This window comes from Protopterus annectens, chromosome 3.part1 (genome assembly GCF_019279795.1).
Source record: "Protopterus annectens isolate FY-2018-M chromosome 3.part1, PAN1.0, whole genome shotgun sequence".
Classification (NCBI taxonomy): domain Eukaryota; kingdom Metazoa; phylum Chordata; order Ceratodontiformes; family Protopteridae; genus Protopterus; species Protopterus annectens.
In genome coordinates, this window is record NC_056732.1 from 339,989,094 (window position 1) to 340,014,072 (window position 24,979).

Here is a 24,979-nt window from a genome sequence, read left to right on the forward strand (position 1 = left end):
GAGGCACAGTATACTAACCTCGAAAAAGGGCATAGCAAAATTAATTTAAAATGGGTGGCGAAAGCCAAACACACTCTGGCTAGACTTATAAATGCCCTATATATATATATATATATATATATATATATATATATATATATATATATATATATATATATATTTACTATGGCAAGTTAACAGTTCAAAAAGGGGTTATAGCATTACTTTCTAACTAAACCTTCATGGTCAGTACATACTCGGTTTTATCACCTAATGAGTAGGAAGCTAAGTCCATTGCCTGGGAGACCAATACTGACAATCCACTTCTTTTACCACACAGATGTTAAGACACAGAAATTAAATAAAAGCCATTTCTTCACAATTCTGTGTGTTCAACAACATCTAAATTCATGAATCAGGATACAATAAATCAGATGCATAAGTGCTAAGCTATGAAATGATATTTGATTAAAGCATAAATATTTATAAATATCATTATCTTCCTATGGAGATGAGCAAGAGAACTTAGCAGCAGAAGCCTACTTCTAAGAAAGAATCACCTTGACGGAGATTAAAGCGCATTTGGCATAAGCATTCAGGCTGCCTTCCCCTGTTTGCCTCAGCACCTGTACCTCCCAAAGATATCGCAGATGAAAGTATCTACTCCCCTTCATCCTTTCCCATTCTACAAGGGACAAAGGAATGTTACAAGAACCAGACTGCCTCCTGTTAGCCTACGTTTACTCCCCGGTCTACGTACAGACAATAAAAGGCAGCTCTCTCTCTCTCTCGCTCCTCCTCAACAATGCAGAAAATCAACTAAATCCTAAGTCCCCAAAATATATGCCCACTGCTTATTTGGCCTAACCTTCCACAATTCAGGCCTCAAAACCTGTTATTCCTCTCACAGCCCCACCCCTCATATGTAGGGTGGGCTTACAGCATGGCTGACTGTCTCACTATTTTACTGATGCTTTCAAAGTCAATAGTAACCCCTCATCAAATACTAACATCTTCCACTTGGATGGATCCCATTTGGGCAGTATAATTGTTTTAAACCACTTATAAATTAAGAGTAAAAAAAAAATAATCCTGAAACCATTCACTTACACTGACCAATTTCTTTTAACAACTTTATAAAATTATCACTCAAGACACAGACAAAAATACATTAATATAAAATATAAAACATATTAACATATATCCAGTTACATACATTATACATCACATATGTTCTTTTACATAACTGTCATCAGTCTCCATCCATCAACAATCCCATTTTCCCATTTTCTGCACATGGAGTTGGGATGTCACTTCAACAGCGACATTCATGTAGAGCTAAGGTTTACACCACTGGGTGGCTAGCCCTGCTGCGGTAGTTCATCCACACCACACACACACACCTATGGCCAGTTAGAGTGTCCAATCTACCTACTGCATGTCTTTGGAATGTGGGAATTCTGCAATATTTTATTTACCCTAATAATTATCCAATTATCATTTTTTAATGCCAACTTCTGTTCTAGATTCAACTACAAACTCTACCAGAGCAGGACTTTCACTAAGGACTCCCCCATCCCTTTCTCTTTGCCTATACTTTGATATCAATCCCTGTTAGGGTAGGTAGTGTTTAGCCTGCAGTTCAAATGTTTCTTGGCTTCATTCCATTGTACTACTTTTCTGTCTATAATTATTTCCTCCCTGTACCTTGGTTCCTTTTCCAATTTTCTCCAGTAAATTCCAGCCCCCTCTTGCCTATTCTCTGTACCTCTACTTGCAGTCATTCCTATCAGCAAAATCTACTTTCTCCATTCTCATGTTGACTTAGTTCTTAGAATACTGTCTGCTATCTGCTTCTTCACGATTATAAAATTATGTATGGTTGCTGCTTTTCTCCTTAAGTGTCTCAATCCAAAATCTCCCTCTCTCTCTTTCTTGAATTTCCCCCCTGCTTCATCATCATCCTTTTCCACTTGGAATTACAACTTTCTGCTTGTTTGTATATGAGCCTTAACAATGCAGCTCGAAAATATCCCTTCAAATCAGGTAATCCTAAATCACCTTGTTCTATTGGAAGGGTCAGCTTATCCTACTTATCTCTTACCCTGTTCCCCCCCCAGATAAATTCCTTCAGCTCTTTATTAATGTCAATAACTTCTCTGGTTAATAAAAATATGTCTGGCCTATATATATATATATATATATAAAACTAAGAGGGGGTTTAAAACATTTTTACTGCTTGCATCTTACTATCCACATTAACTAATCTTTAAGCACAGCCTCTGACCTAGTATCTGGTTGAATATGAAAAGACAGAAGGTAAAAACTGGTGTGACTTCAAGGGGATGTCTTTTCCTAGACTCAAGCCCTAAATGGGCAGTATTTACAGTAATACTTAAAAGTGGTCCCAGGGTATGTTCCCAAGCACTGCCTTCTTGTCTTGTGATGCACCATAAATTACATATTTCAAATCCTAAACCTAAGGCACTTCAAGACCCTCACTGCTATGCCACTCCTTATGATACACCTTTGGTTTACACTGACCAAGTGACTAGCTAATGTTTCCTTTCACTCATCTGTTGAGATACCATAATGGCAGAAAAAAAGGAGATTTATAATGCGGGTCCAGTTACAGAAAACATTAGAACACACAGGTGCTGTGATGCCACTTACTGGACTAGTGTAGGTTTTACAGTCACTCAGTTTTCTGAAATAGCAGGAGTCCTTCATGAAGAGTTGGTTAATAAATTATCAGTCTAAGATAGAGAGTCAAACCAAGGGTGGGAGAGTACACTCTAATTCCCATTGGCTAAAAGACACATTTTACAAATATGACTGCAGAGAAAAAAATCTCACTGTAAAAAAAAATTGTGTGTGAAGCTCAGATGTTTAGAACAACGACACATGTACCTCAAATACAGAGAGAGTATGTGTATCTGTGTGTGAGTCACAACCTGAAAATTTTAATGGCTGGGTTCAAATACCATAAAAGTCAAACCTCTCCCCATGTGATATATCAGAGACACTGTTCAATTAGTCGAGAAGAAAAGCATTCCATATTAGTTAAAAGTCATCCAGTCTGACAATGGAAAAACAGACAATAAATAAGGATGTGCTGTAGATTACTTAAATGAACAGAATGGAAAACACAAGCTATAATTTACCAGTCTGTCACAGGATGAAATTGTGCAAAACAGAAATATATAATAATGGCAATGATGCCCAAGTTATAGTGCTGTGTTATGAAAACAGCAAAGTGTGCCAAGAGAACAAAATGCTAGCTTATAATGTGTTTCTCATTAAGTGCCACACAAGACAACTTGAACAAATTCTGAGCATTATTCATTTTGTTCATGCAGACGCAAAGAATTTAAAATCAGAGTCCTTAACAGAAATGGATCTATAGGATTACATGAGAAAGGAGTAGTTTCAGGATTCTTAATCCTCACCTCACTCTTCAAGCTTGAGAATTTGCTGTCACATGGTCAGCAACAAAACAACTTTTATATTGTTCTTCACATCATTTCTATGGATTCCCCTGGTGACAGTCAAAGTGGCAAAAGCAGAGCAGGTCAAATTTCCATTTAATCAGCCACATATTCCAACTTTACCAGGAGAACACCTAGCAACTCCACAGGAATCGGAAAGATATGAACTCTCCAGTATGTCCTGGATCTGCTCTGGTCTTGCTTCCCTATAAGTTTTGCCGCAAACATCTCCAAAGTTATCATCCAGAAGGCATCCTTGTAAGATGCCCGAATCACCTCCATTAACTCTTCCCATTCAGAAGGATAAACTCTACTTTAAGGTTCTGCTGAATCACCAAGCTTCACACTCTCTAATGCAGAATAACCCCAACAACTCTGCATAGAAGTCTCATTTCCACAATCTGCAAGCACAGCTTTGTTCTTCTGGTCACTACTCATCACTCATAATGGGACACAAACATGACTAGTAAACAGAGAACTTGATCACTCTAGTACCAAAGGTCAGTTCAGTATCTAAAAGAGTATGGTTACCATCCAAAATGACTTATTCCACTCACATTTGCTTTCCACAACTTGCAAACAGGACTAATGAACATAATTAAACCCTCCTACTAAGGGATGCTCCCCTCAAAGACAGCAATCAATCTTTTCCTAAGGAAGGAACCACGGTAACAGATAAGGAGGGCTGATTCTCATTTCAGTTACAAAACACCTGTCAGTGAATCACTCAACTACATATCAGAGAAGAAGGTCAGATGAAGCCAAAAGGATAGCATCTGAAAACAGCAAGGTAAGATAAGCTCTAGGTCTCCAAATGGGGAAGACACCCTTTTAATATTGGCTAGGTCTTTATATTCTCATGAAACTCAGAAAAAAGAAATGGCAACAAAGACACTCTTTGGATGTAGCTCCACATCCACCTGACAAAATATGGCTTTGAATCCCAAAATGCACACACATAGCTCTCAAAGCATTTGTACAAAGAAAGTCTGCAGAACATGGAGAAGTGACCAGTTCCCCCCATCCTCCTTCAGGACCTTTTATGACATATGCATGGCACTTAAGTCTTCTCCAACTCTATAAAATAACTGAACACTGGATTAGCAACCTCTCATGATCCTCACACAACTGGACAAGTTGTGGGATCTAGTGTTGTATGGTTTGAGTGGAAGTTGCACAGTTCCTCCTGGATCCTAAGGTCACCTGTCAGCTGGAGTCTCCTCTCCAGTTATATGACATAGGGCTCTCCAGAGAGGATGAGGATTATGATCGACCTGCAGTCAGAAAGTACAGTTGTGTCTCACTTACCATAACTGTAGCTGTTCGACTAGATCAATGTTCATATGATCATAGGAAGTTACTAGGCTACTGGCCCCAAGAGTTTAGCCCATGTTTAGACAAGTCAGCACCCGATGCCCCTGCCCAGCAGGTACACGGGTGGAATCCCAGGGATGTATTTTCTGTTTGACATCCAGTTATCCAGGTTGCGCTTAAAAAGGGGTACTCTGTTTGATGTGGACAGGGAGCCTATTCCACAGATGGGGAGTCTCTGGGATACAAATCTATCCTGCCAACTAGCCCTATTGATGTCACAGAACAGGTTGAAGTCATGCGTCCAGTTTACTCGAGAGAAGGTTGAGTTGTAGATATGCAGCAGTCCCATCAAGACGAGGTCCGAGATCGCCTTTTATGCCAGAGATCACCTCTGAGCAGTCTGTATGAAACTGAGTAGATGGACAGGGCTTCTAGCCTCTGTATGGTAGATTTTTGACACCCTGGATTTTCCTGGTAAGGAACCTCTGTGGTCTCTCCAGCTGCTGCATGTCTTTTGTGAGGTACATGCCAAATGGGGGTGTTGCACTCAATAATGGGCCTTAAAAGGGAAGAATACAGAGATGTTATAACCTCCTTGTCCCTGGATGAGATACCCTTACTTCTGAGGTGGGCCATGTAGAAAGCTTCCCCATACAACGGAAGCAGCATGGTGGTCAAAAGTCAGGTTACTATCAATCAGGGTGCTAAAATCCCTCATGACTGATTGCATGCTTAGGACATTGTTATTAATGTGATAATTTATGGGGATGTCACTCTCCCCAAAGGGGATGATGATGCATTTTTTTTGGTATTCAGCTTGTAGTACTAACCCCTGGGACTTCTTGCAGAAGCCTATAACTGGCCCAGTTTCCAGAGTCTTAGCATCATCCCTAGCCATCAAACGTTTTATGATGTGTAAATGTCAGGGTATAAGAAGGGAATCCATCACTGCCATCCTTAAGACTTTCTAAGCTGGGAAAGCAGTTTGATGCCTGAGGACAGCATGACCTCCTCAACTTTCTGGTCTTGGTAAATCATAGGTTCATAGGTAGGTACTAGGCTATTGGCCCTAGGGCCTATATAAGCTTAGTCAAAAGGTACCCTGGCTTTCACCACCCAAGAAAATTATTTTCCTGTGCCACTGTCGAGCAGAGCCACAGAAGTGATCCCCGGGGTGAATTTCCTATCTCCCATCCAATCATCAAGATTTTTCTTGAAGAGTGCTAATGAGGAGCTTTGTTTGACATCGATAGGTAGTCTGTTCCAGAGTATGGGAAGTCTCTGTGACAGGAATCTATCCCTCCAGCATGTTCTGTTTATTGTGGTGACAAGGTTTAGGTACCTAGAGCATTAGCTCGGCGGGATTGGGATTTCTTTAAGTGGAGCATGTCCAAAAGCTCTGGGTTTGACATAGCTTTGTGTGTTAGGCAGAGATCACCTCTGATTACGCGATATGCGATGGAGTAAAACTGCAGTTTTTTTAGACGGTCTGCGTAGGGCATCTGTTTGAGGCTGGTAATCCTCTTTGTGAGGTATTTCTGCAGCCTTTCCAGTTGTAGATGTCTTGTGAAGTACATACCAAAAGGGACGTTGTACTCGATAATGGGTCTAATGAGTGACGAGTAGAGGGGAACAATGACCTCTTTTTTCCTGGATGAGAAACCTTTTGTGATTAGGTGTGCCACGTAGAAGGATGTCCTGACTATTGTGGCGATGTGATTATCAAAGGAGAGACTACTGTCCACCTGTGTCCCAAGGTCTCTTATCACACTTTCGGTGTTAATTAGACTACCACCTATGTGGTAGTTCATGGGTACTTTTTGGCATTGAGCTTGAGGCCATGGCTTTGACACCAGGCACCTGTCTCAGCAAGGCCCTTTTGTAGGATGTCCACATCTTTTGGAGTTTTGATTATGTCTCCTAGTTTGCAGTGATCTGCGAACTTAGTCAGCCAAAGACCTTCTGTGTTAGCCTGTACTTCAGAAAAGTAGATACCAAACAGGAGAGGACCCAGGACTGAACCCTGTGGTATTCCACTTGTCACTGGTCTGAAGTTGGATTTGGAGTCTGCTACTTTCACAGTGTGGGTTCTGTCAGTGAGCCAGTTGGCAACCCATCTTGTGACATAGGGATTTATACTAAGTTTAGTGAGTTTATCTATAATTCTAAAGTGGGGGATGGTGTCTAAAGCCTTGGCGAGATCTAGATAGGCTGTGTGAACCACCTTACCCTCCTCTATGGCTTTGGTGACTGCTTCAAAGAAGTCTATCAGATTTAGGAGACATGATCTGCCTTTTACAAACCCGAACTGGGTGGGGTCCTGAGTTTGGAGATTACCAATGTCATTGTTTAAAAGTTCCATGATGATACGTTCCATAACCTTGCAGAACAAGCTCATCAGGCTAATGGGGTGGTAGTTTCCAGGGTCTGTGGTGGCTCCTCCTTTGTGGAGTGGGATAACCGTCGCTGTGCACCATTCAGTGGGCACATAGCCTGAGGTGAGGCTATGACTGAACATGGTACTTAGGTGGGGTGCCAGTTTGTTCTGTAGTTCATGTGGAACGCAGCATGGGATATTGTCAGGTCCCATGGATGCTGTGTTCTTGGCTTTGGAGAGTGTGTCTTTCACCTGTGCAGCCATGATTACAGGAACTTTGCATTCTTCCAGTATAGAGATGGGCCCTTTAGAGGATGAGAGGGGAGTAAAGTTAGCACTGAACCTATCTGCCAAGATGTTGGCAATATCAGTTGGTTCTGTATATTTAGTGCCATTGTGCTGTAACTCAGAGCAGATCTGAGTGTTGCCACTGAGATTCTTGACATAGCTATAGAATGCTTTGTGGTTGTCTTTAGAGTCAGTGGCAATTTTGTTTTCGTAACTAGCTTTGCAGGATTTTATGAGGGATCTCAGCTTCTTACTGAGGCTGACCAGGGAGTTTCTCCAATCATGGGATTTTACTCTTTTTTGCAACAGTTTCTTTTTTCTGTTGTAGAGTTTGTTTATGGCAGGGGACCACCAGATTGGCTTCCTTTTTTTGGCGGATAGCATCTTGGTTCTGTTAGGGATTGCACGATCCATGCACTCGTGCAAGTGCTTATAAAGTGCATTTGTGTAGGATTCAGCAGTCATACCTCTACTGTCAGTCAGCATGGGTGTTGTGAAGTTTGCTACTTCTGTCTTAAGAAGCGTGAAGTTGACTTTGGAGAAATTTTTTGCAGTGGTTTCCCTAACTGGGGGTGGGGGAGGGATGTGGACGTCTACGGTGATTAGCTTGTGTTCAGATCTGACCAACGAGGAATTGACCTCTGCTGTGGAGCACCGGTTGCCCATGTTGGTAATAACCAAGTCTAGGATATTGCTGCCCCTGGTGGGGGTGTGGATAAGTTGATCCAAGGCATTGGAATTTATGAATTCAGGAAAACGTTGAGCACAAGAGTTGGTACATGAGTAGTTTTCCCAGTTAATGGTGGGGTAGTTGAAATCATCCATTATTAGGGTGTTCATTTGTACCCTAATATTTTCCAGTGTATCAAGAAATGAGGAGTGGGAATCCTGGGGTATGGTGGAAGATCTGTATCAAGCTACAATTTGGATTGCGGTCTTTCCCAGAGTTAGCTGCACATGGATAATCTCGGATGCATTATGCTGAGCAACTAGCCTGGAGGTGTGGATATCCTTAATGAATATGGAAAAGCCTCCGCCTTTAGTGTTTCGGTCCAGGTTAGGTGGCCGAAAGGTGTGGTATGAATTATAGCCTGGTAATGCAGGGGTACTCTCTGGAGCCTTGAACCAGGTCTCTGTCACTGCACAGATATCGATGTTCTCCATTTTAAGGAGTGCCTCGAGTAAGTGCATTTTGAGGTTTAGACTTCTAGCATTGAGTAGCAATACCCTCAGTTTCTGCTTGCGTGTACCTGTTACGGTGGTGAATTTGTCATTTGAACCTTGTCTAAAAAGGCACTATAGGAGTGGCTAGAGCCTTAGCCAGTATCCAGAATCCCAGGGGCGACAGGTGCAGGCCATCTCTAGCAAAGCATCGTGGTTTGTCGATCATGTCATCCCAGGCAGACAGATACTGGATCCCCTTAAAATGACACCAGAAGCTTAGCCAATTGTTGAAGTCAATCATTTTGTCCTTGTACTGTGGTATCATTCTGGGTGATGGCAGGATGCTACTCGGGGCTAGGGTCATATCTGCCTGGGCTACAAGATCGGACAGCTCCTCCATGTCCCTTTTCATGTAGTCCAGGGAGGTACGTCTCAGGTCATTCACACCAACATGGACAATGACAGAGTCATATTTGTATTTGTTGTGGAGTGAACTGAGTGCATGTGTTATGTGACGGATCCTGGCACCTGACAGACAGCTGACAGTAACTTTCTCCTTGTTTAGCCTGGTGAGTGGAACATCAGTGTGCCTGACTATAGAGTCACCTATGACTAGAGTGTTGGGTACGTTGTTATGCCTTATGGGCTGTGGTTGAGTGGCACACTGAGTTTGTGGGCTATGTGTCATTTGGGTTGTGTTGGGGGGTGGAGGTTGCTTGTGTTTCTGCTTTGGAGGTCCCTGTTGCTTGGGCAGGATTTTACTGAGAGCCTCTGCGAATGTAGGTGTGTGTTTTGCATTTCTATGTGTGTGTTTTGGTGGTGAAGGTTTTGAAGGACTATGTGATGAGTGTGGTGTGGTACAAGTGTTTACCGTCTCCTCTTGACTGTCTAGTCCAGTCTTGGGTGAAGAGAGCTTTGCTTCCACTTTGGCTATATAAGTGCATCTCTCACAGGTTGTAGTGTTGGGTGGTAGGAGGAGAGGGTTGTCTGTGTACATGAGGCAATTGCTGCATTGCCCCAAGATGCCCAGATTCATCAGGTAGACAGGAGAAAATGCTGGGAGCTGACCCTTAGACATGCCTGGATAGGTGCTTATTTGTTAAGTACTAGAAACTGTTTTCCTCTAGACAAGTGAGGAAAGTTGAGTGCTGTAGTAATTTGTAGCTTATTTAGTGCTTACAACAAGTTCTGAACAAGTGCTGAGATCAAAGAAACAGACTTGAGTGCAGAAACTAAAAAACTGGCTATTTCTAAGAAACAAAATTAAGCTAGAAGGCTTTCCTCCAACACAGAAAGGCTTGGGGGCTCAGAAGCTCACAAATAGTCCTGGACACAGCAAATCTGTATCCAGACTAGACTACCCACAGGAAAGGCAGGAAACAAGCTTAGAAATTTTTTTTTAAGTGGAAAGAGAGAAAGGAGGAGCAGAAACTAAGTGGATTGGCCTTCTCAAATGTTCTCCCTGTATTAGGTAGAATGAGGTAATAACACTAAACTGGGAGGAGTGTCCAGGATCAAATTTACAGTAGGGGCGGGCAACTGCAAAGCCACCAAATATAAGAACAGCGTACTCTAGAAGTGGTGGTGCTGCGGTAGCGTTGTCGCCTCACAGTAAGACGCTGTCTGGTTCGATTCTCAGCTAGAGCGTCTTCTGCGTGGAGACATGCGTGAATGGGCGTACCTTCATTGAAGGTTGTGCATCAGGGCTGGTAACTCGGCACTTAAAAATCAACTACCAATCATTAGCAGACCGGAGTTCCGCTGTGGCGACCCCTAACCGGGAAAAGTCGAAAGATACAACAACAACAACCAATAGGGAGGGAGAGTGGGAAACAAACTGCAGAAATGTTTCTCACAGCAGAAAAGCAGCAGTGAGCCTTTAAATGAAAGTTTTAAACAGATAAAGGAGCATCTAGAGAAAGCTTTTAACTGCAAACAAGTTATCAGAATCAAACAACCCAAACAGATGCTTAATAAAAGTGGACAATTTACAGTTAATACCTCACAGACAGTGAACTAGCTAGAAAAGTATACAGCAGACCAAGTGCTATAAATAACTTGAAAAAATATGCAAAAAAACAGGATACTTAATGTTATATATTATAGATCCGAGTTTGCTCATTGTCCTTCCTTCGATTAGCTCAGTGAATGCAAAAGGAAAGAAACAAAGGAAGACACTTGGGATAAGCCAAACGGACAACATGAAGCAGCAGAAGGAGATGAGATCTCTACACAGATGAGCGGTAGGAGGTTGGGAATGTGTACTGCAACACTGATCTACTCGAACATCAATAATTATGGTAAGCAGGACACAATCGTACTTTGTAGTTAATGTTGCAGCACTAATCCTTGGGAAGTTTCCTAAAAGTACTCTGAGAGTGAAGGAGATGAAGTGTTTTTAGGAAATAATATTTTGTAGGATGGCAGGGGCGAACCCTGCCCTGGCCCTGGATGCCTGACCTAAGTTGTAAGGTTTTGTGAATGTGTGACCAGAACTTCAGGTGGCTACCTCTAGGATTGTTTGAGTGGGCATTCCTTTGAGGACGGTGGTGATAGCTGCAGAGTAAGCATCTTGAATGTTGGCATGTGAAGGAATTTGTTTAGCCTTGAGAGATCTAGGACAGGTCTCCAGGTGCCTTCTTTTCTTGGCACCAGGAAGACTCTTGACAAAAAAAAACTTAATCCCTCTTGACTTGATGGAACTGGTTGTAGGCACCCTTGCCTCAACAAATCATTGATAATCAATGGCAAGATGTTTTGTTGCTCTTTTGGAGATCTTGGAATGGAATTTGCCTGAATTGGATAAAGTGACCCTTTTATTTAATGCTGAGAACCCACTGATCCCTTGTGATGGTGTTCCTCTGGTTTAAGAGGGAAAGTCTGCCTGCTAGCGGTCTAGGAGGAAGGGGGATTAAGGAAGCAAAAAAGGGTAGCAAATAAACACATTGGTTCTTTGCACTAGGTGTGCTCTTTACCTCGGTCGTCTTCCTTGGGGAGACCTATATTTGTCTTGTCTAGGTGGGAAGGGTGAAGGTTTAGAAGGGTAGTTTGCACTGTATCTTGGCACTGGGGACAAATACGTGTTTAGCTGGTCATCCAAACATGAATTCTTTGTCCTGTGGGGCATCCAATAACTGTGCTTTAAGGTGGTCTGACAATAGCTAAGTTCTTACCCAGGGATGTCTACGTATCCTGTGACTGCTGCCCTGCAAGAAGCATCTAAGGTGTCATAACCACATTTCATGGAGTGCCTGGCTACCTGTAAGGCATCTCTAGCTATGTCATACATCTCCTTGTATGAAGTTCTGTCCAACATGAAGTCAAGTTTTGTTAACATTATATCTTAAAGTGATTCCAAATATTTTATCATATGAAACTGACGATTTCATGCTCGCATGGCAAGGGTAGCAGAGGTTTAAATTGTTTTGCCAAATCTGACCATGAGTCTGCTTTCCCTGTCATTAGGTAATGGATGCCTGGATGGCTCTTTGGGGATCCCTTGGGTAGCTTCAGTGGAGACTACTGAGGGAGCAGCTTTAGGATTCTTGTGCAAGTCAAGTAACCCACAAAAACCTATTTGGTTTCCTAGGAGCAACCTGTAAGGAGTCTGGGTGAAGGGCTATGTCCTCAAGCTCATTATCTAGCACCATGTGTACCCAAAGAGGAGTCAATGGTCGAGGGGAGGGTAAGTTTAGTAGTTAACTGTAGTGTGTCCGAGGGAGAAAAGCTTACTTTCCCACTTAGCAGGCTTCTTTCACTTTCTGTAGCATGACTCTGAAGGAAAGGTCTTCTGGTGGGGAGGCATAGAAGACCGTGTTGCCAGAGTCTGAATCAGGGCAGATTTTGGGTTGCAGGTAGTATGTAGGTGTGTTCTTCCTTATCTCAAGAAGATGAGGAGTCTGCCTCCTCTGGGAAGGCAATACCCCTAATCCTTCTGGTCGATGCCGGGGAAAATGAGGAGGTCTGCAAAGGATCTCTGGCTTTAAAGAAGGGCATGAATTCCTGTACTATCTTAACCTGGTCCTGGACTTTGGCCTGTGACATGGAGGGAGGCGAGGGCATGGTGTGAGTATGTTTTGATTTTATCAGCTGTTTAACAGGTGTGTCTGAGGGATGCAGTCTACTGAGACTGACTTCAAAAGTAACATCTGAAGTAAGCAAAGTGTGAGTAGTCCTTGCAAAGCCATTTGTCGGATGTTAGCAGATGATGCCTGCGTAGCAGCGTCGCACCAGAATGACATATGAGCAGTGGTAGTAACTGTGGGAAGGTTGGGAACCCTGGCAAGCCTCCTGAGGGGATCGCACTAGACGGTTCTGGCCTAGTAGTTGCCCATCCTGGAGGCTGCAAAGGTGCCTCACCTAGGTCCTCAGTCAACTTAGAAGTAGACAGAATCACTTTTTCTGTGGATTCCACATCCCTGGATTTTAATCTTTTCACCTTTTTAGGATCATCAGTGGTTGACTGAGTTGTAGCATAAACTGCAGAAGATGAGGGTTGCGTTGCCACCGACACTGCCAACAAGCATTCCATATTTGCAGCGAGTAACCAGCCATACATTTAAGGGTTTTTGCATGGAATTTTGCAAAGCCAGAGCAGTTAGAAACAATATGCTGAGACCCCAAACAAAGCAAACAAAATGAGTGAAAATCTTTATGTGGGATTTTCTTCCCACTGGACAATCAGTTATTAATTTTTTCTGAACATTGGTCCAACCTATTATATAGCTGCTAAATTCTTAACATTATTAACTCCTTACTTCTAACCAAACTAGATGCCAGATTCGCTGCACACCAAACTTACAAATCGAATCATTGTCTTTCACTAAAATACTTAAACTGGTTGGAATTACCTCATCAGCTTCTTCTCTCTCAATCTTCCCCCACTAGGTCTCTATGTAGCTCTGACCTAAACCTGCTACAAATATACAAATTTAAGACTAAAATTGGCTGTAACCTCTACAGCTACAGTCTTACCATATCATGGAACAAATTACCACTAGAAATCAAGTCCCTCAAACATCCAAATCAATTCAAAACTGCCACTAGAGAATACCTACAAACTCACTGGTCGTGCCACTGCACTCATCCTCCTTGAACCGCCTTACTGTCTTCTAACACACTGCCCTATCTGTTTCCTTACTTAATCTGTCAGATTCACTCTTGCCTCCATGTCATGTGTAATCACCAAAACTACAAATCTTTTTAGCTCTTAACCTCTCTAAAGTATCACTCTACTTGTCCATCTCTCAATTCCACTTCTGATTTCATATATATCATGAAATAACTATAAATACTATGTAATTCTTGCTGTTTTATTAAAAACTTTTGTATTTGAATATTTTATTTATGCTTGTGAAGATTTTTCAGCTATTATATTATATATAACTGTACTTCATTGTATGTATACATTGTAACCTTTTGACACTCTTTATTCTAATTCCTGTATAACAGATTGTAAAACTGTGGAGCTTTTCTCTCCGGGCCTCCACTGAAAAAGGGCTCTCAGCTTAGATGGACAAACGCAGTCAACAAATGTAAAATAAAAAAATAATAAATAACATTGATTAGACAAGAAATTTCCCCAGCAGGGTACTTATCTGTCTGGAAGCAGAGGAACTCTGGAAACACAAGCCGACTGACAGACTGCAAGCATATATAAAAAGAAGTTATGTACTCACCATAACGTTCCATCTGAGTTGTTGCTCTTCATTTGTCTTCAACATGTAGGGAACACGGATCGGGGTCAGATCCGACCCAGCCACATTTCTGCAGCATCTAATCCGAGCTCCAAGCTCCTCCCCTATCCACAATGCCCAGTCTCCTTTCTCTCTTCAGATTGAGTTTGCTGCCCCCCCATAGAGACACAACCTGACACAATGTCTTACCCCCTGATACCAGAACACTCAGACAGTATCAACAGAAATAACTGTTGATGCCAAGGAAAGGGGCATGTCTTATCCAGCCAGACCACCACACAGCCCATATAAGGCAGGGGGAAGGAGGGAGGGATGGCTGAAGACAAATTGAGAGCAACAACTCAGATGGAACATTATGATGAGTACATAACTTCTTTATCTGAAACTGTTGCCTTCATTTGCTCTTCAACCTGTGGGACAGAGTCCCCAGCTACCAGACACTTGGGAGGCTCTCATGGAAGGGTATTCTGTAACACGGCAGAGCCAAAGGATGCCCTACTTCTGGAGAGAAGATCCAATTTAGAATGGGAGATGAAGGTAAATGAAGATGCCCAGGTAGCTGCAGAGCAAATGTCATCCAAGGAAACTCTGGACCAAAAGGCGGATGAAGTAGCCATAGACCTAACTGAATGCGCCTCAACAGGACCTAGTGGAGGCACTCCCTTGATTGAATATGCCAAGAGTATACACTGAGAAATCCAATGAGCAATGGTGACCTTAGATACAGGCTTCTCTAAAAGGGGCTTAGAATAGCAAACAAAGAGTTGATCAGACTTGTGGAAGTCCTTTGTTCTTTGTAAGTAAAACGTAATTGTCTATGAACATCCAGCTGGTGCAATTTATACTGTCCCTTATTCTGAACTTTTGGAAAGAAGACAGGGAGGTTGATAACCTGACTGATGTTTGATTCTGAGGTGACTTTAGGCAGAAAGGAAGGATTAGTGTCCAAAGAAACTCTGTCTTTATGGAAGATCATGTAAGGGGGCTTAATTGATAAGGCCTGAAGCTCCAATACCCTTTTAGCTGAAGTAATAGCAATCAGGAAAGGCTGTCTTCCAAGACAGGAATTGTAAATCCACTGAAGCAGCAGATTCAAAGAGGGAAGAAACCAAGGCTTGAAGAACCAGAGTAAGGTTCCAATGAGGTGCAGGGTCTTTGATCAGTAACCTAAGAAGAAAATTACCTTTCAGAAATGCTTTGCAGGGCATAGAAGAGGCTAGAGAAGCTGAATTATTCCCTCTGTGGAAATTAGAAATAGCTGCCAACTGAACTTTAATTGTAGAGAAACCGGCACCCTGCTGAAAAATGCCTGCCAGAAACTCCAAGATAACAGGAACTGGAGCAGTTAAGGGGTCCAAATCCCATTTGGCTGCCCAAATTGAGAAATGCTTCCACTTACTGGAATAAACCTTCCTTGTGGAAGATCTATGAGCTGCTACCAAATTCTTTTTAACCGGAGAAGATAACCCGGGAGTCCTAACTATCATGGGAACTGGAGCAGACAAGCGGTGAGCTTTAGACTGGCCAGATTTGGATGTGGGATCCCTGAGGGATGTGACATTAGATCTGGAACCGGACCCAATGTCCAGGGAGGACACACTACATGAAACCACAGAGAAGGGAACCATACTTGGTGAGGCCAGAACGGGGCAATGAGGATGACTGAGCTCCCTACCTCTTGAACTTTTTAGATGAGTTTTGAAATAAGGGGAAGAGGAGGATAAGCATAGAGAAGACTGGAGGGCCAAGCATGAACTAGAGTGTCTCTGGAGGGATCCCCTGGAGAAGGTGTCAGAGAGAAAAACTCACTGTAATTCACTCTGGAAGGAGAGGCAAAGAGATCACAGCAAGGCTGACCCCACTTTAGGAAGATCTGCTTCGCTACTGAAGGATTCAGAGACCACTCGTAAAGGATCAGGACAGACCTGCTTAGCCTGTCCACTAGAATGCTGGACTGCTCCAGAATGTGCGTTGCCACCAGAAAACGGACAGTGAAGATCGCCCACACCCACAATCTCATGGCTTTGCGGCAAAGGGGATGAGACCTGGTTCCCCCCATATGTTGATATACCAGACTACCGACATATTGTCCTTCAGGATGGCAATCGTCCCTAGGGGAAGATGGGCACGAAGAGCTTGCAATGCCAATAGCACCACCCTCCTCTCCAGGACATGATATGCAACTGGGTCTCCAGGGAAGACCATGTGCCTTGAACTGTCCATCCCAAGCACTGCCCCCCCCACCCAAGCAGGGAGGCATCCATGGTCACTGTGGTCAGAGGGGCGGGGAGAATAAACTGGTGACTGCGAAGAAGTTCTGGGGACTGCATCCACCAAAGAAGTGAATCTTTGCATGCCCAGGATAGATGAACAGGATGTGGTAGTAGTATATCCAGAAAGGACCACTGGACCACCAGGGTCCATTGGAGCACCCTTATGTGTAACAGAGCTATGGGGATGAGGGTGATCGTGGCTGCCACGGACCCCAATGCCCTTAAAACCAACTCCACTGGAGGAGATGGAACCTGGAAGAATATGCAAGAGATGATGACTGAGGGAGTGATGTCTGTCGGGTGTTAGGAAAGCCTTGGTCTGAATGGTGTCCAACCAGGCTCCAATGAAATCCAGGACTTGAACCGATTGTAGCAGAGATTTGTTGAGAGTGATGGTGATGCCCAACTGGTGGGCGGTTTCGACGAGAAAGTCCTGGGCTTGGCAGAGTCGATGTATGGAGGGGGCAGAGAAGAGCCAATCATCCAGGTAAGGGAAGACCTGATAGCCCTGCAGCTGCAGATGAGCTGCTACCACCACCATCACTTTGGTGAACACCCTTGGGGCTGTGTTGATACCAAAACGTAGCACTCTGAATTGGTAATGATTGGCCCCCAGCCAGAAGCAGAGAAACCTCCGCAAGTGCCTGTCCATTTTAATGTTATAGCACGCATCTTGAAGGACTACTGAGCACATCCAGTCATTCTCCTGCAAGAAGGGCAGGATAGATTGGAGTGTGACCATCCGGAATTTTGTCTTGGCAACTGACAGATTCAGGGTAAAGAGATCCAGAATTGGCCTCAAGTCCCCCGTTTTCTTTGGCACCAAAAAGAACCTGGAATAGATGCCTAATCCAGACTGGTCTGGGAGGATGGGCTGGATGACTCATTTTTCTAGCAGCTTGGAAATTTCCTGTGGTGCTGCCTCCCTTTGTATAAGTGGAACGTCTGGGAGGGACTTGGCCTGAACTGGCCTTTGAAAGAAGGGGACTGAATATCCTCTGGATATGATTCTCAACACCCATTGATCGCTGGTAATTGACTCCCAGGCTGTTGGGTGTAGTGATAGTCGACCCCAACTCCTCCAGATATGAGCAGCTGGGCAACTTGAACGAATCCCGAAACACTTGGTTACCCGGGCCCCATCTGCCGTGAGGGCTGCATCTGTTGAATCTCCCTCTGTCTCTGGGGGAGGGCAAGTCCCAAGTGCCTGGGAATAGCTCTGAGACTTCCGTAACCACATCATCTTAGCCCCCCACTGATTCCTGGAGAAGGATCGCTGAGGGGTTGAGAAGCAGATTCTGATGGCAGACAGAGTCTTCCCGTCCTTCTGGCTCTGGACCAGTGTGGCACGTACCATCTTTCCAAAGACTGTGGAACCATTGTATGGGGCATTTGTAAAAGATGGCTTGAAGGGCTACAAGAAGGTACAAAGTTGTAGCCAGGTGTGACACCTTATGACAACGCCTGCTCTGGCAGCTCTAGTGGTGCCCTCGGTAGCATGAGAGAGAAGCCACATAGAGGTATTGGCAATAGAGGTGAGAGTAGCCATTAGAGAGGATAAAACTTTCTTATCCTCCAACATGGACGGCGGGGTAGACTCGACAATCTCCTTCACCACGTCTCTCTGAAGCCTAATAACGTGTGCCATATAGTTCAGCACATGCACAGAGAATATGGGTGAAGCACACGCCCACTTCCCAAAACAGTCCAAAGTCCTAGACTCTCGGTCTGGAGGGTGGATTGTAGAGCTCTCTTGTGTGAGCTCCTTCTTGGTGGCCGCCGCCACCACCATGGCATCGACAGGGGCTCCCTTTGACCAAAGTGATTTGTCTGTGGGGGTGCTGAGGACCTTATTGGGCCACTTGGGTATAGCCTCCACTGTGTTGGGCTCCTTCCAAGCCAAACATGTCACAAGATCCACCAGAGGATCCGTGGGAGAGGACACCCAGGAAGTAGAGGGCCCTGTGCCAAATGCCTCCAGGAACACCAACTCATCAAGGTTGGGTTTTTGAACAGAATACCACCTGAGCTGTCGCAGGATCTCCATGTTGTCTCCAAATGAGACATCCTCTGGGGGTGATCGGGGGGAACCCCCCCTTCCTCCAAGTCGGTGTCCTCCATGAGAGACTCTGGTGGGGAGTGCCTCCTTTTGCACAAATGTTTTTGAGGAATCTCCTTGGGGGGGGGGGTTCTGGGGAGGACTCAAAAGCATCCAGCTGCTCCCGTGTGGGAGCTCCCTGGGCAGAGAGGCAACAGGCTGTCCCTGACATAGCAGGATGGCAGAATCCGGACTAGAAACAGAAGGAGCCAGGACAGATTCTTAGGACGAGATCATCAAGGGTCTTGATTGGATCGACAGATCCCTCTCCACCACGTCAAAGGCAGAACAAGAACAAACAGCCTGAGCTGGGGCTACGGACTATAGATCAACAGGGGACTGGAGCTGAACCTCCAGGCACCAAGACTCCGACTGGAAGGCTCTGATCCAAAAAACTCGGAGCCAAAACCATCCCCTCGGATCTGGCGCCGAGCCTACATCTTGTCGGATCTGACCTGCTCAAGGTAATGGCTAGTGTCGAGGTACCAGGTACCATCGGGGCTGACCCCTCAACGCCGAGGGTCCTCAGATCCGACGACTCCGAAACCAGGTGTCAGATCGGAGAAGGAGTAATCGGGAAGAGGTTGGACTGCATGCCCCCCGCTCTGTAGGGAGAGGGGGCAAGCAAGACTGCCATCTGGGTGCGGATGTGTCTCCGCATCATCCTGTCCACCTCGGCTTCAGAAAGGCTTCGGGTGGATATGGAGGAAAAGGCAACTGATGATGGCCTAGAGAGGAGGTGAAGTGACATTGACACCGGGGAACGGCTTCAAGGCACCTCCAGCTCCGGGGAGAAATGAGGGGAACGGAGTTGGGGAGACCCAATATTTGGAGCAGAGTGGAGCCTGACTGGTGGTTCTGCTGAAGAAGAGCAGTCGGGTGATCGCTTCCTTGGCCTGCCTCTGTGTTCATGTTTATACTCATCCCCGGACCTCTTAGCGGAAGGTTGAGTCCCAGAGGTTGGGGCGGAGATAGAAGAAATAGCCATTGTACAAGTATACAGGGTGACCTGAGCCACCGTGGTAGGTGGAGGGAGAAGGCCTTTCAGAATAAGTTTATTCCTCCTGTCGATCAATGCACGGCGTTGAATCATGCGCAGATCGAGCAGGAGCAATCAAGATGGGCAACTAATAGACAAACAACGCACAGAGTATGGCCATTAGCTGGAGAAAGTTTATGGCTACACTTCGTGCATTTGCAAAAAACAGGTTTGGGAGTCTTTGACATAATCAAGAGAAACAGAGGTCCAAACTGAAGAAAGAAAGACACATACACTCCTAGAGATAGAACAGCAAAAAGAGTTTTTTTTTTTCATACCAGCGCAAACAGCAGAAAGGGAGATGATAAGAAAAGATAGAAAAAAAGAAATTTTAGAAAGAAGATCTAAAGCAGAAATTTAAACACACTTACCCAAAATAGCTTAGAGCAAATGGATCACGATGCTTACATGAGCAAAGCAAACGAGATCTGAAGGGAGGAAAGAGACAGGGGCATTATGGGTAGGGGAGGGGTCTGGAGCTCAGATCAGATGCTGGAGAAATGTGGCAGAGTCAGATCCATCCTGGATCCTTGTTTCCCACAGGTTGATGAGCAAATGAAGACAACAACTTCAGATCACATGTGAAGTGCATCGGACTGCATAGTTATAAAGAACTGATGATGGCACCAACAGATGTCTTTTTTATACCCCAATGTCCATACGTCAGTAATAATACATCCGTTGGCTTGGGATGATGCTAAGACTCTAGAAATCACAGCAGTCATGGGCTTCTGCATGGCAGAAGTCCCAATGATTAGCAATGCAACACTGACTATGAAGAACGTCAAACATTACTCTTCTTGAAGATGGGTGCCGCATCCAAGTTTGACAATGACAACATTCTCAATCTCTGGGTTCTGGCTGTCTCCAGAAGTAGGATTTTTTTTGTGTCTCACTATTCTGTGTATAAAGTGCAAGGTTTCCCTACCAAACAAAACTGAAGATCCATACTAGCCATGTTAGTCCAGTGTCGTCAGAATCACCTGTTGAATCTCATACATACCTACAGTCTTAACACTACACACGCCTCTGACTACTGCCATAACCTCTACAATAGTGATGGAGCCCAAAGCACAAGAGTATTCAGACACCATTTCCTGACCACTTGATTGGGTGCAAGAGTTCCTCAAAATGATCTTTCAACAACTGGTAAGTACTGCTGTCATGGTCAGCACTTCCCCACTTTGGATTAGCACAACCTGGGTGGAGTCCTAGTTTCCTCTACCATCTATGTTCATGGTTCTTCTAAACTTATCACATACACAAACCTTTGCTTCAGTAACAGCTGTCACTGCAGCTTTCTTGACCTACTTGCACCTCTCAGATAAATCGGGAGAGGACTTCATATGCACTGCTCAAAAATTCACCTTCTTCACCTTGACAATCTCCTCTTAACAGCTGGCATACATCATCAGCTATCTGGTTTACCAGAGTGATTGATGAAAACTATATTCTAGTTGTTGCTCTAAGCTTTACACTGGTCCAGTCAAACCTGGTGTCTCTACCCTCACTCAGAAAAGTGTCAGTCTTTTATATGAACTCATCTTACATAAAAGGCTCAGCAACACACGCCAAAGTGATCCTGAATGCTTCTGTCCCTGCTTATACACTTACTTATTTGTCCAACTTGGACTCAAGCCCATTTTTACAGGAGGCACTGGGAGAAAAGCTTCAGGAACATTTCAAGTATTTAAAAAGTAACATTTATGGAAACAATTAATTACAGAAGCAGTACAAAGCATTCTGGCAGAAAAACTGAGTTAGACAATTATGTTTGATAATAAACAAAAATAGTAAAACTAATGAGTTCCAAGAACAACTTTGTACAGTACAATTAGATTTAAGAGTAATTTGATAGATAAAAGATTTATTAAAATTTGGTACTAAAGACAAGTAGACCCAGGGAAATTAAAATAAGCAGGAGATTCACAAATCTATAATATCATTAATAAAAAATATTTTAGTATACAGGCATATATACAGTATGTATGATGACTTGTGCCTTTCTGGTCTACTGGTCAATGCTCACTCCAACAAATCCACTTCACAGCCAAGTAGTTATCATTTGACAGTTTTACCACTCTCTACAAATGCATGCCTAGGAACACAGTGCCACTGGTCTGATGATACAACCAAATACTCAAATATTCATATCTGGCTCTTGTTATCATATAAATAAAAAAAAGCTGCCTTAGTGCCAAGTACAATTACAAGTCACCTTGTGGTGACACACAATCTGTTATGGCCACATTTTGGACTACATGAAGTCCAATAACAAGTCACTTGACCACACATTGAGATGTCATTCCTCCCAGTAATGCCACTACAGAGTTTACAGGCTGCATCTCTCAAGCCATTCAAACACATTAGCCAAAAAGGGTAAATACTATCTATACCTCTTTACGATATAAACACAATCAACTGTCAACGGGTTTCTTCTCTGCAAAACACCTCTCTGTGGTATAATCACAATCAACTGTCAATGGTTTTCTTCTCTGCAAAACACCTCTTTGTGGTATAACTACAATCAAATGTAAAGGATTTTCTTCTCTGCAACTCACAGACAAAGTGAAGAAACACTCCCGTCTTCCAGGACAAAAAAAGACTAAAGTGTCAGAGTGTCTTCAGCCAGGGACATATGTGTATCTCTACACTTCCTCGGGCCTCTCATTGCAAACAAATCCAGAGCATAAGAGGCCATCAAAACATCCTCCTAGGTATGTTTATTCTTATTTAAAACTTGGCAGGACTAATAAGTTTCCTTCTACTCGTTCATCCTTTAATGCTGCTCAGAGTGTTGTTTAGGACACCCTTCTGCATTCCTCAGAGGACTGATATGGCAGTGCTGTCCTCGATCACTTAAGCAGAAGGGTCTTCTGCTGCCTTCAGTGGATGCAGCTATGAAGCTCTACATTGCGCAATGGTTATACTACTAAGTCCATTAACCCCATGTACTTAGTTTTAGGGTGGTGGTTTTGACTGTATATAACCTTACTGTTCAATGACTGTTATGATAAGTTGCCATAAAATCCTAACACCCTTTATTTGATAATTGTAAAATGCAGTATGGATGCTGTACATTATCAAAAAAACATGATATACTACGTAATATGTTTTGGGGTGCTTGTTTAGACTGCATATAAAGTCTTTTACAATTGTTCTGATATGTTGTCACAAAACACCCTCGCTATCTTTATTGTTCTCAATTGTAAGATGCATTTTGGATACTATACATCATCATAGCAACTAAGTGTAGATTTCATCTGTGTTAGCAACCTAATAATTTCACACATTTCTGTTACGATCTTTCAAAATTATAACCTTTAATAATTCTTACTGATATATATCATCCTATATTTGCTTGTAGTTTGCACTGCGATTGCTGAATTTCCCTGATTAGTGTAATGTGTGTTTAACAGTTGACTGCATTTGCCCTATGGCCCGGGTCATGGCTAAAAAAGCTCTTTGGACCAGATCACTTACCAAGTTAATAAAATAAATTAAATAACAACAATAATAAAAGTAATATCAACAAAGAAATCAGTGAAAATATATACATATACAGATCTTATGTAACTAATTTATTTATTTATGTATGTATGTATGTTTGTTAACCAAACAAGCAAACCAGTCATCTCCTTTCAGCTACATCCCAGGCCACACGGGTAAATGCAGTATATCTATATCTATCTATACATATATCTATATGTGTATATATATATATATATATATATATATATATATATATATACACATACACACACACAATGTATATATATATATATATATATATATATGTGTGTATGTGTGTATATATATATATATATATATATATATATATATATATATATATATATATATATATATATATATATATATATAGCTATATATATGTATAGAAATATATATATATATATATATATATGAATGCATGTATAAATATATACACACATATTTTTACTACCGAAATTCTAGGCAGAAATGGAAATACTGCAACAAGATGATCAAAAACTGAGAATGCTGAGGACCACATAATCAAACACCCAGACATTCCCTCCTTCTGAACCAATGTTATCCCTTATTCCTGCGTGTCCATGCAAGGGTGAGATTCAGTGTTCAATATACTTTGTCCTTCCAGTCCTCATCATTCTTAGCTTTCATTGCAGTATCTCCATTTTCAAACATGTCACGTTCACAACTTCAATAGTAAACCCATACTTATACATACATATATATATATGTATATATAAATGTATATATACACACACACACACACATACATATATATATATATATATATATATATATATATACATTTTTTTTATATATATACATATATATATATATATATATATATATATGTATGTATACACTTTTTCAGAGTAGTCAATCAACCAGCAAGTTTTTGGGAGGTGGGGGAAACCAAAGCACCTGGACAATACCCATGCAGTTACAGAGAGAACATGCAAACCCCATATGGTGATCAAAGATCAGAATTAAACCTCAAACCATGAAGCTATTAAGCAGGGATCTTACCACTGAGGCACCATTCTGCCCTATCCAAAAATGGATGCTCTGAAAGAAAAGTAAAACAGTAGTTCATCTATGAACATCAGAAGAAACATCAAAAGGATACATTAAACTACACATACATAAACAAGAAAATTCATATGATCAGAACAAATGAAAATGTTACAAACACACCTAAACAAAAAATCTGCTTCTCTATTCAATACCAAATAAAGAAGCAGCTCATTAGTGCAGAAGCTCAGCAGATGTCTGTGTTATCAATAACTTGGTGTGAAAGACAGGTGTGGGCAATCACGTACGCTCTAGTCATGTGACCAGCATTCTGCTCTTCAGCTCTAGGGAAGTGGTAAGGGCTACTGTACTAGAAGAATGTCACCTGAAAGAAGGTGTGCATGAGTGAGTGAGCATGTGTGTGAGAGAAACCTACCCAATCAGAAGAGATGAGGAAAACAGCTATGGGCAGAGCACAGACCTGCAGATAAACCTGCAATATCACCTCAAACCATATCTCTCTACTGTCCCGGAGTTTACAGAATGTCCCTGATTTTGCCTTGTCCCTCACAAAATGTTTGATTTTTCTAGTAAACCACTAAGGATTAAAGTCAATCAGTGATGTCAAACATTAGAGTCTCGTATTTCTAGAAAATGCATGTTGGTACAAAACGTGTTATTCTATTAACATTTTAAATGAATTAGTGTGATATTTAAAAACTGTCTTTAGTTTACAGCCTTT

At 42.7% G+C, this 24,979-nt stretch overlaps 1 protein-coding gene across 3 annotated transcripts in view; it reads right to left on the minus strand.

The window, feature by feature from the left end:
- Positions 1-24,979, minus strand: part of SKAP2 (src kinase associated phosphoprotein 2) — a 1,551,387-nt gene that overhangs the window by 519,779 nt on the left and 1,006,629 nt on the right. For 2 of the 3 annotated variants that reach the window (XM_044066787.1, XM_044066789.1), the window contains one exon: positions 24,253-24,291. The exons of the other annotated variant lie outside the window; for it this stretch is intronic. In XM_044066787.1, the coding sequence (XP_043922722.1) occupies positions 24,253-24,291 (39 nt within the window). The remainder of the gene's footprint in view (positions 1-24,252; positions 24,292-24,979) is intronic. 3 annotated transcript variants of the gene reach the window in all.